Source organism: Mastomys coucha, unplaced genomic scaffold, assembly GCF_008632895.1.
Source record: "Mastomys coucha isolate ucsf_1 unplaced genomic scaffold, UCSF_Mcou_1 pScaffold20, whole genome shotgun sequence".
Classification (NCBI taxonomy): Eukaryota; Metazoa; Chordata; class Mammalia; order Rodentia; family Muridae; genus Mastomys; species Mastomys coucha.
Genome location: NW_022196903.1, coordinates 88,301,731 through 88,313,765, shown reverse-complemented (window position 1 = coordinate 88,313,765; position 12,035 = coordinate 88,301,731). Strand labels below are relative to the sequence as shown.

The window sequence follows — 12,035 nt, the reverse complement described above, 5'->3', positions numbered from 1 at the left end:
CTCCATGTCACTGTGCATACACTTCATTCACAGTGGGGCACCTCCATGTCACTGTGCATGCTCTTCATTCACACTGGGGCACCTCTATGTCACTGTGTATACACTCCATTCACACTGGGGCTCCTCCATATCACTGTGCATGCACTTCATTCATGTGGGGCTTTTGGATGCAAAGAATTTTTAATGTTCCCCATTTCTTAAAGTAACATAAACCAAACTCCGAGAAGTATAAGATTCAAGAAAAGTAAAATCTGAAAGCCGTTAAAGAGCGTCGCCACTGCTGGGTCATGGCGTCCACACTACTAAGGGAAAGCTGCTGCACCTTGAACCTCATCAGGATTCTGCTTTTCACAGGGCTTGTTCTGTGTGTGATGAAAGCTAGGCTGGGAAATAATTGAGGTAGGGATTTAGAGATTTGGTGCAGCAAACTTCCTAACAAAAAATGACACAAATGGGATTCTTCTTGCTGTGGTTACATATTAAATCTTATTTGATCGATTTCTCTGTATTCCAAATTACAAGCAGAAGGCAGAAGGTTGTGATTACAGCCATATTGATCCATCATTAACATTTAATCAAGCCTCCATAGCTAGAGGGAATGCTCACTTTGGCAGTGCTCTTTTCTTTCCAAGTTGCCTTTATTGTCGCTACAACAAGGAAACTGTGGATCTCTTCAATACCAACAAACTAAAGCATTGTTTCTAAGGAATCCGTGTGCAGCATAACAAGCCTGGATTGAAGCAAAGTCGCTGCCTGGGAATGGCGCACAAACACTTGCTTGTAACCCATAACCCATGCTGGGTACCTCTGACTGCTCACCCTGAGTTTCCCACCCTTTTATTTTACATATGAACTTGCATTTCCCCTATGTCCACGTGTTGCTTTCTCTTAGGTTTAGCACATTTACACGAAACCGAAACCCAAAGTTTGTGGTCTATGAAATGGGAACAAAGACACTATACTGGGAAGGAGGTAGCACATACACATACACTCAGTAAACAGGTTGACAAACTCACCCTGAACTGCAGGGGAGTTCTGAATTAAGTTCCTAGACTATTAGCATATCAGAATACTTCCATAAACCTTAGAATTTGGAAAGCTTTTAAAAATTTGTATTTGTTCTTGAGAAGTTCAAACATGTATGATATATGATCATAACCACCCTGAGGCTCATCTCTTCCCTTTAGTTCCCACATTCTCCTCAACATGCCATCCTCCTAACTTCTGGTCCAGTTAGTGCTACCCACATATGCATGGGGATGGGACCACCCACCAGGATAAGGAAAACTGCCACTGCACATCCTCAACAAAGGGTGACTCTCACTCCCCAGCAACTAGCAAACAGCTCTCAGGAAAGATGGGGCCTGGAGGGCATCTATCTCCTCCAAAATGTGGAAAACTTTTTAACAAAATAAGTTTTACTGCCGATTTTTAAAATTATTTTTAATTATGTATCTGTGTGTCTCTGTGTGGGGGTTTTTGTAGAAGGTGCCACAGAGGGCAAAGGTGTCAGATCCTTATAACTGAAGTTACAGGTGGCTCTGAGCCTCATGTGGGTTCTGGGAATCCAACTCAGGTCCTTGGGAAGAGCAGAATATATGCTTGACCACTGAGCCATCTCTCCAGCCACACTCTCCAAAAAAGTTTTAAATCAACCAAAAGTCAACACAGAGAAATGTTTCGTTTCATGCCCCAAGCATTCAATATATGCACTCACTGCTGATCCATTCTCCTCCTGAGCGCCTCTGGGGGTCATGGAAATGATAGACAGGTAATGAGATAAGGTCTTGCTACCTAAGGAGTCAAGCAACCCTAAGAGAAGCAATCACTACACATGTCCAGAACTGTGTCCTTACTCTTTTGTTTTTTTTTTTTTTTTTTTTTTTTTTTTTTTTTTTTTTTTTTTTGGTTTTTCGAGACAGGGTTTCTCTGTGTAGCCCTGGAACTCACTCAGTAGACCAGGCTGGCCTCGAACTCAGAACTCAGAAATCCGCCTGCCTCTGCCTCCCAAGTGCTAGGATTAAAGGCGTGCGCCACCACCACCCGGCAGTGTGTCCTTGCTCTTATGGAGGCTTGGTTCTCAATTCTAAGGCCTAACCTCCAGCTCACGTCCAACAATCTGCACAAGAAAATTATACTTAAAAGCTCTAATTGATAAAAAAAAAATGATAATTTCAGATATAAGAGGCATCAGAGCATATAGCAATTTCTACAAATGAAGAAATGTAGCACTAATATAAAAAATGCAAAGCTGTCATTTGCTCTACTTTATTCTGCTATGTGATCCCCAGTTGGTAGCATAATTCAGGGAAGCTATGGTACCTTGAAGCAGTGGGGCCCACTAGTGACAGTGAACTACCAAGTGTGGGCTGTAAAGGTTGCCTCTGGCCTCTGCTCTTGGCTTTGCCCACCTTGTTCTCTGCTATTTAGTGGCCACAGGCTCCTGCCACCATCACATGAGCAGTCCTGCCATTCCTTCAACACCATGATGAATGGAACCTTTCTAAAACCATGAGCCAAAATAAACTTTTCCTCCTTCCAGATTAATCATAGTAATATGCTAGTCATAGCAACACAGCAGTAACTAACAATCATCTCTATAAATTCTCTCAGTAAGCTCAGGGGAGTGTGGCACCTGAAGGAAGTCTAGTTTTCAGGCAACAAGGTTGCGGGTGAGATGAAACGAATGGCTAGCTTCTACTTTGCTGCTTCCTTTCAACAACATATTAGAAAATATAAGCCAAACACACAACTTATGAAACTATACTGAAGCTGATCGATGCAACATGTAATTACAAAATGATGGCAAGGCTAGGGGTGTAGCTTAGTGGTAGGGTGCTACATGCAAGACTCTGGATGCATGCTGGGGTGAGGAGTTAAATAACAGAGCAAGAACTGGGGAGACAAATCATTCAGTGAAATACTTGCCTCACAAACACGAGGAACTGGATTTGACCCCCAGCACCCATGTAAAATGTCATATCCTGTGTTCCAGAGGAGACATCTAGATCTCTGGATTTCGAGGGCCAGTCAGCCTAGCCTAGCAAAGCCCCAGGTCCCAGTGAGAGACTCTGTCTCAAAAACAATGAGCAGCTCAAGGACCAAGACCTAGGTGAAGCTATGGTTTCCAGATATGCCCTTACTTGCCAACACTTACAAAACATCCAGGCACCTACACATAAACACAGGAATAAAATAATAATGATAAATAAATAAAATAGGCAACAGCTATCATAAAAACAAAATCTTTACATCCCTAAAGGCACTTAAACCTTCACACACCATTTTTCATCCCTTAAAATATTCAAAATTAACTGTGTAGAATGAAGTCTACTGTCAAAACATAATCAAAATTGGTTTAAGCCTAGAACAAAGGGTTAGAAGGAGTTTTTAAATTAAATGTGGACTGATTTTAAATTAATAAATTGTTAAAATGACAAAACTCCCCAAACTAATTTACTGAATCCAATGTAATACCTCTCTAATTTCTGGCAGAAATGTACAAGTTGATTCTGAAATTTTCACAGACATATGAGGGCTGAAGAGATGGCTCAGTGGTTAAGAGTATTTGATGTACAATCAGAAAGACCAGGGGTAAGATCCCAGCAGCACATAGTAAGCCAGCTCTGAAGCCCTCTTTTGACTTCTATATACACAAGTGCCTGCACACACCTACACATGCACACACAATAAAGGAAAGGAATCTGCCAGGTATGAATGCCTTTAGACCCAGCACATGGAAGTAGTTTGAGGCCAGCCTGGTCTACATACTTCAGTTCCAGGATAACCAGTCTCCATCTCAAAAAAAAAAAAGGAGAAGAAGAAGAAGAGGAGGAGGAGGAAGGAAGAAGAGAAGGAGGAGGAGGAGGAGGAAGAGGAAGAGAAGAAAGAGGAAGAAGAAGGAGGAGGAAGAAGAGGAGGAAGAGGAAAAAGTGAAGGAGGGAAGGGGAAGGGAAGGGGAAGGGAAGGGAAGGGAAGGGAAGGGAAGGGAAGGGAAGGAGAAGGGGAAGGAGCCCTATAGCAGTCAAAACAATGATGAAAAAGCTAGAAAAGAAAACTGTCAATGATTTCCAGACTTACTACAAGGCTACAAACCGTGTAGTGCACATGCAAGGACACACAGTAACAGTGGGCCAGAACTCAGAACCCAGAAATAAATCTCATGCTTACGGTCAACTGCCTATTGACAAGAATGCCAGGGCCACTCAGTGTAGAGGACACCAGTAAAGACAGTAGAAAACGGGGTACTTATATGCCAAAGAATAAAGTGAGATGGCTCAGCAGGTAATAATGCTTGCTGTGTTCTAGTTTGTTTTCTGTTGTAATAATACACTAAACCAAACCAACTGAAAGGGGCAAGAAAGCGCTTATTTCTTCTTACAGATAGCCCATCATTAAGAGCAGCTAAGGCAGGAACTTGGAAGCAGGAACTGAAACAGAGGCCATAAGGAAACACTACTTACTGGCCTGCTCCCAGGCTCACATTCAGCTACATTTCTAATACTGCCCAGGCCAACTTCCTAAGGATAGTCTGTCTTGCAATAGGCTGGGCCCTCCTGCATCAGGCCAATCTGAAGGAGGCAATTCCTCAACTGAGGTTCTTCCTAGCCACATCAAGTTGACAATCAAGATTAGCTAGCCATCACATCACGTGACACAGCTTGGCTACCTATATTTGATCTTCCCTCAGAAGCCTCTGACCCTCCATATGCATATGGTGGCACCAGCATTCAAATGCACACACACACTAAAAATAGACTTAAAAAAGAATAAAGTTAGGCCACAAGCCCAAACCATACACAAAACTCAACTCATAATGTAGGAAAGATCCAAGTATTAAAGTTAAAACTATAAAATATGTATGTAAGAAAATACACCTAACTGCAGCATCCACATAAAAAGAACTGTTAAAGCCTGGTGTGGCTTAACATATCTTCAGTTTTTGTATTCAGGAGACTGAGGCAGAGGGATCACAAGTTCAAGGCCAATTACCAAGTTTACATGGTAAAACCCTGACTCAAAAGGGGTTTAATGGGCTGGAGAGGTGGCTCAGTGGGTAAGAGCACTGACTGCTCTTCCAGAGGTCCTGAGTTCAAATCCCAGCAACCACATGGTGGCTCACAACCATCTGTAATGAGATCTGACGCCCTCCTCTTCTGGTGTGTCGGAAGACAGCTACATTGTACTTACATATAATAATAAAATCTTTTTTAAAAAAAAGGGGGGGTTGATGTATTTAATTAAATAAAATTCACCATAAATAATACATTTTGAGGAGATAAATATGTGTATTCTGATATAAGCATTACACAGTTGAACCTGACACAGTGATAAAGAGTTTGTCTAGCATTTAAAAAGCTCTGAATTTGAACCACAGCACCAAAATAAAACAGCATAAATAACATTATACAATGTATATGTTTTAAAGCATTGGTTTAAAAGATACATACAATTTTTAGATTTTTATATATTGGTTATCTACCAGCTAAAAGAAATTTAAATTTTAAAAATGAAACAATTATCTGTACCAACAAACACAGGCATAATTTACGTTTCTGAGATACTGTATACATGTAGCCTATTGCTCACCACTTCTCCTGTAGAGGCAGCCAGCATGTGCTTCACGGGTCTGAAGTGTGAAGTAGAGTCAGTGTGCAGCAAAGACTTCACGTACTCATAGGTGAGGAAAAACACAGCAGCTGAAACGCAAAAGTCTTCGTAAGAATAACTAAATATCTCACCTACTAAGGATTGTCTCTCAAAAGCTGGGGCCATACTCATTAAATTATGAGATAAGAAATGGTAAGTGCATGCCTTTTCCCTGATACCTGACCCGATCCAAGGTGCACTTAACCGGTAGCCTGGCACCACCACACTTCACTGACAAGGGACTTACAATTTCCTAGCAAACTTCTGAGAACGGACTGTGGGCTTCACAGACTCAAAGTACCATTACACAGTCATAAAAACAAGCAGCTGCACTGAGTTGGAAGAAGGTTAAGACACATACCTTAGGTAAAAGTTCTACAATGTTTACTGCTGATTATGCAAAATAACCACAGTACTTTTCACTACTTCCTCTTTACAAACATCAACTACTTCATTTAAAAGTGGAGGTCAGTCCCAGGCTTGCCGGCACACACCTTTAATCCCAGCACACTGGAGGCAGGGGCAGGCTGCTCTCGGTTAGTTTGAAGCCAGTGTGGTCTACATAGCAAATTTTCTAGGCTAGCCAAGGTTACACAGTGAGACCCTATCTTGGAAGGAAGGGTGGCAGGGGGCAATCAATAGAAAACTACCTTTCTTGCTATAAAGTTATCAGAACTGCACATGAGGCTTTAAAACTTTCTGTATACTATCAATCAAGAGTTTTGTTTTGTTTTGTTTACCTCTTCCATAAAAAATAAGGCATGAAGGCTAAAGGGTCAACAAAGTCCTCTTCTGAAGGATTGTGAGAGCACTAAACACCCAGGAAAACAATCTAGCAGTAAAAACCATTCCCAACAAAGTCACCCAGTGGGTAAAGGGCCCACCAGCTGCTCACATGAGTAATTACAAATACAAATTCGGTAAGTAGCCCGTCTATTCCCTTGTGGTTCCTCACACAGCTTTCCCCACTTCAGCCCATTTACTACACATCCAGCTATAAGGTCTCTACTGCACTCAGCTGTGTGTTCTGCAGTTGCATAAATTCCCTAAACCCTGCCCCACTCCAGGACACAGGAGGAAGCTAAAGGCCCCTAGATTCCACCATCAGCCTCAAGCTTGTCATTTATAGCTACGTTTGTGATGTAGAAATATAAGTTCTGGCCCCTACCAAATAGGTAGCATCCAAAAAGGCTCTACTAGTTGGAAATGATGGCACAGTGCAGTGCTAGGAGAAGCTCTGAGCAAAGCAGAGAGAGGAGGGGGGCTAGCCAAGACCCACACCCCCACACGATCAAAACCCCAGACTGGTGCTTCCTCTGTTATGCTTTTTTTCTGAAAGGGAACTGGTCTTTTTAAGAGGTCCCCCACCCCTTCTCAATCCTTCACCTGTGCTGGCTCTGTTCTCAAAAATGCCCACAGCCATCAACAGTTACAGTGGGTTCTGCACTCAGACTAGACAGAGCTTTGACCAATGACAAAAGAACAATGTTTCTACAAAGGAAAGCTTAACTCATCCAAAATTTATAGAAATCTCCATTTCAAAATGGCTGTGCTTGGACTTCTCCTGAACTTTATGGTATAAAAGACAAGAAGTCTAAATATAACCTTCCCAGAGACAGACAGACACACAAACACATATATGCATGCTGGTGTGTGTGTGTGTGTGTGTGTGTGTGTGTGTGTGTGTGTGTGTGTGTGTGTGTGTGTGTTGTACATTCAAAAATCTTATTCTGCATGTAAACACCCTGGAGAATGTAAAACAGTCCTATGTGCATAAGAGCACATGTCCCACATAACCACCAGTGAGGTCACACCTGCCTGAATCCTTGCTGCAATACATGAGAGAGGGGGATCTAAAGAACCACAAAAGCCCAAGAACTGGTGACTATGAAAACTATGAGCACAGAGCAGACGCCTTTGTAGCTCTCCGGCTGAAAGGTCCTCAAACAGAGGACCTACAGAGGAGGATCACCTTGAGGTTCAGTTTAAAGCATCGGTGTCCAGGACAAAGCTAAGACTAGCCACAGTCTCTGCAGGTCGACCATGGGCATCGGTGGCATTAAGCTCCTTGTTGATTGGGTCATTCTATTTGGGATAACCTTATACTTTTGCCCATACTTAGAAATGTGCATTATACAGAGCCGGGGTTCAACAACAGCTCATTAGCTAATATTCAAGGGATTACCACACAGAGAGAATCAAGGTAAACCCAAGGGTGACTCCTAGGGGCTAGGGAAGAAAGTGACCTGACAACAAGCGGCTGGGAGACCATTTTCTCTTTGCACTACAAATCTTTCTTTATGTGAAGGCTATGCTCAAGGACTAGGCACTTACGTATCAGGTTAGCATACTCATGCATTATCTGGAAAAAGGGACAATGAACCCCAGCATTTAAGAAGCTAGAGCCATGATTTTTTGGATGCATGCTGTGTAACATTTTTGTTAGTTGGCTTAGTTTACTTTATCCTTCAGAGACTGGGAGATGGGAGGTGGGGACCGCCCAAGAGAACACTACCTGCTCTGCATGTGCAAGGTCCTGGATTCAATCCAAAAGAAAATAAAGCATCCACTGGGAAACAATAAAAGTCAGGTAAGTAACTGAAAATAAGGTATGCTCCGAAGTAAATTAAATAAAAATAAATCACCCTAATTACCAAAGGAGAGCACCGAAAGTCAGGATACGACTTTAAAGCCCAAACAACAGATATTGGCTACAGAGTATCCAGGAAAAAACAGCATGTGCCTCATCTAAGATGTAAGGTGAGCAATGCCTCTCGATCTCACCTGCTCTCATCCCACAGCAGTGATCATCAACCAGGTTCACACTGGGTCCCCTGGGATGCTTGCAACACTCCTTTATAAAGCTGCCCAATGCCGGGCGGTGGTGGCGCAGGCCTTTAATCCCAGCCCTTGGGAGGCAGAGGCAGGTGGATTTCTGAGTTCAAGGCCAGCCTGGTCTACAGAGTAAGTTCCAGGGCAGCCAGGGCTACACAGAGAAACCCTGTCTCGAAAAACAAAAATACAAAACAAAACAAAACAAAAAAAGATTTCTGGTGTGTCACGAGATAAGAACCATCGCACTAAGGAATCATGCTGAAAAGGCAACGTTTTAAAAATTCTAACTGGGGGCTATAATAGCAAAATCATTTTTAAAAAATTATCCTTTACATTCCTTTTTTTGGTTTGATTTGGTTTTTTGGGTTTTTTTTTTTTTGGAGGGGAGGTTAGTATAAACATCCTGGGTTCTAGAATGGAATCTACAACACTGTGCATTCTATTTAAATATAATCAAAGAACAAAAAATAAATTAGATTCAGAAAACCAGTTGTAAGACTTAATTAATCCTATGAATTAAAATAGTCACACTATTCTGAGACCATTACCTTGGGCTCTGAGCACTGTGAACATCAACGCCCTTACCGTTAGGGAAGGATCCAACAGCTGCAGAGGGGACACCAGCGTATATTCCACGAAATCCACCAGCCTTGTTAAATCCCTGGGGACTCTGCAGCCTTGTCTTAATAGTATCCAAAGGAAATAATATCAAGTCCACAGAGGCGCCTGCTACCCCTCCAGCCTGAGCAAAAGGTAGGGAAGAGACAAGAGAAAAGTGAGCTCTCAGCCATGCAGGGACAGGCAAAGGAGTCTTGTCTTCTTTTTCTCCCATGCTAGGTCAGAGCTGTGGCCATCCGCCCAGGCTAAGCAAGTACTCCACTACTGAGCTATGTCCTCACCACTGAGGACGTCTTTAAACAAACGTCTCACATCTTCCAGTCCACGAATTTATTTGCAATTCTCAAAGGACTTGCATTTTTATAAGAAAATAAGATGCTTATCAGGTGTACTAATTTGTAACTTGTATGTTTTTTGTACGAACATGTCCTGACTTTTAGGTGAATTTTAGTGAATTAATTTTTTAAACAAAATTAAAGCTCACTCTTAATTTACTCTTGTAATTCAACAACTGGTTAGAGCCATTATTTTTTAAAAAAGAAAAAGAAAGGTAAAAAGTACAAAGCATACTAAATATTCAAGTAGTTCCTTTTATTGGTTTCGTGTTGTGTCTTTCCAAGGTGCCATAGGCATATTCAAGCAACTATGAATAGCCTTTTTTAGTTTATTTTGGTTGCTTTGTTTTACTTGGTATCTGTACTGTTCTTGTGCTTGTGTGGAGACCAGAGGTGGACATCAGGCATCTTTCCTTGGTTGCTTTTTACCTTTATTTTTGAGATAGGATCTCACTAAACCTAAAGCTTATGAACTCAGTTATGCTAGCTGAGCAGTGAGCTTCATGTCTCCCTCCTACCTCCCTTCCTCCCTCTCTTTTGAGGCAAGGTTTCCTGTAGACCAAATTAGACTTGAACTTGTTTCATAATCAAGAAGATCCTGAGCTCCTGAACCTTCTTCCTCCACCTTTCAAGTGTGACGGACATATGTACACAACAGAATACTATTCAGCTGTTAAAATAAAGAAATAAATTAAAAATAAATTAAAATTTCAGGTAAATGGATGGAACCAGGAAAGATTAGAATAAGTAAGGTGTCCCAAACTGAGAAAGACAAATGCCACATGTTTGCTCAGCTGCACCTCTACCTCAGAATCGTCAGTAAGTGTATAATCTGGAGTAACTTGAGAAACCAGGAAAGTAAAAAGGGCCCATGGAAGGGGGCTAGAGAAAGGAGAGCAGGATTCAGGTGATACAAAGAGGGAAATAGCAAAAGCGGGAAGGGAGACTCTGCTTTAGGGAGGAGAGGGTCAATACAGAGTGAAAAAGGAAGAGAGAAGAGATGAATAACACCAATGGCATTTCATAAAACATCAAGAAGTCATATTAGTCATGTGTATTTACCTAAAATCATACACAGTACATATAATAATTGTGAGTGTGTGTGTGAGTGTGTGTGTGTGTGTGTGTGTGTGTGTGTTTAATGAAGGTGTCCACTTGAATTGACTCCTCCCTGCACATGTAGTATGAGGCATGAGAAATCTTCATCTGGTCAGAGTAGAGTGACTCCGAAAACAATATAGGCCAGGACTCTGAAGATCTGATCTGGACATAACCTGTAAGCCTCCTACCAACGATCTACCTTTTTTCCCAAACCTTAGTATCAGAAAGTGCTATGCAAGCTGCCAAGGGAAGGAAGCAATCAATAGTCCTATCCAGCTATGGCAGCAATAAATTTGAACAATGACTACCAGGGCAAGCTAGCCCAAAAAGTGCAGGAGTGGTACTCGAATCTTGGTGGTAACCAGCTCCCATCAGGTTGGGCTTAAGACACCATTCAACAGGAAGAACATCATACTTGGTACTAGAAACCTAACCAATGACCTGGGGCTAGTAATGAATCTTAGAACAGAGCCTACTACCTCCAACAGAACCTTCTACCTCACTTCATTAGGTCAGTGTAACTCCTATCTGTATTCTAAAATAGATCCTTATATTCACAGGAAATTTCTCTCCATACCAAATGGCGGTCGTTACTGAAAACTACAGGTCATATGCAGAAATCAATGTGTTATGGGAAGCCTGGCCCCAACTGATATATCTACAACAAGACTCCAGCACCTAAGGCTCAGAGAACATTGTGGAGGAGGCAGAGAGAGTGTAAGAGCCAGAGGACGAGGACGTCTGTGGTGAGACTGTGTCTTCTAGAAATGACAGGGAAGCTACACCCAAGATACCTCAACAATAGGGCTGCCTAAACAAAATCAGAACAATGATATATCAACAGACATGATAACACAGATGTGAAATCTCTGAAGGGGCCCCACCCACAGAAAAAAAAAAAAACTATAGGCAACTAATGCCTACTGAAAGAGGAGAAATAGCTCTCCCAGAGATGAGTCCCACAATTGGTTATTCAATAGAAAGTGGTCAGCCCTGAAATCAAACACACACAGCCACAAAGGGACTTGGCAGGTTGTATTTATATATTTATGCATTTGTATGGAACAATAATAGTCAAAAGAGGCCATCATTTTGATGGGGGAGGGGTATGGGAAGGGAAGAGCAGACAAAGGAAGGAAGTAATATAATTACATCTTAGGTCTTTCAATCTTAATAAAAAGTGAAACTAAATAAAAAGTAAAAGAGAGTACCCTGATATTCCAGCAGTGTAATCCCAGCACTGAAGAGGTTGTGTCAGGCAGACCTGGGATTCAAGACCAGCCTCAACTACACAGAGAGAATTAATTTTAAACTTCTATATAGAAATAGGTAGATGGCATACAATATATAGGTTGTCCAATAGTACTTATAGTACTATAGTCCAATAGTATCTCTCTCAACAATTTAACTTATGGCCTAATCAAATCAAATGCTCTATTTTGTCTTTTGAACTACTGAGTACTAAATCTGCAATAATGGCTTTTTTTTTTTTTTTTT

General features: G+C 41.7%; 1 protein-coding gene across 2 annotated transcripts in view; it reads right to left on the bottom strand.

The window, feature by feature from the left end:
* Positions 1-12,035, bottom strand: part of Slc25a26 (solute carrier family 25 member 26) — a 105,350-nt gene that overhangs the window by 87,558 nt on the left and 5,757 nt on the right. The window contains exons 2-3 of one of the 2 annotated variants that reach the window (XM_031382673.1): positions 9,070-9,226; positions 5,590-5,699 (exon numbers count right to left, since the gene is read on the bottom strand). In XM_031382673.1, the coding sequence (XP_031238533.1) occupies positions 5,590-5,699; positions 9,070-9,226 (267 nt within the window). The remainder of the gene's footprint in view (positions 1-5,589; positions 5,700-9,069; positions 9,227-12,035) is intronic. The other variant, XM_031382675.1, reaches the window with a different exon arrangement.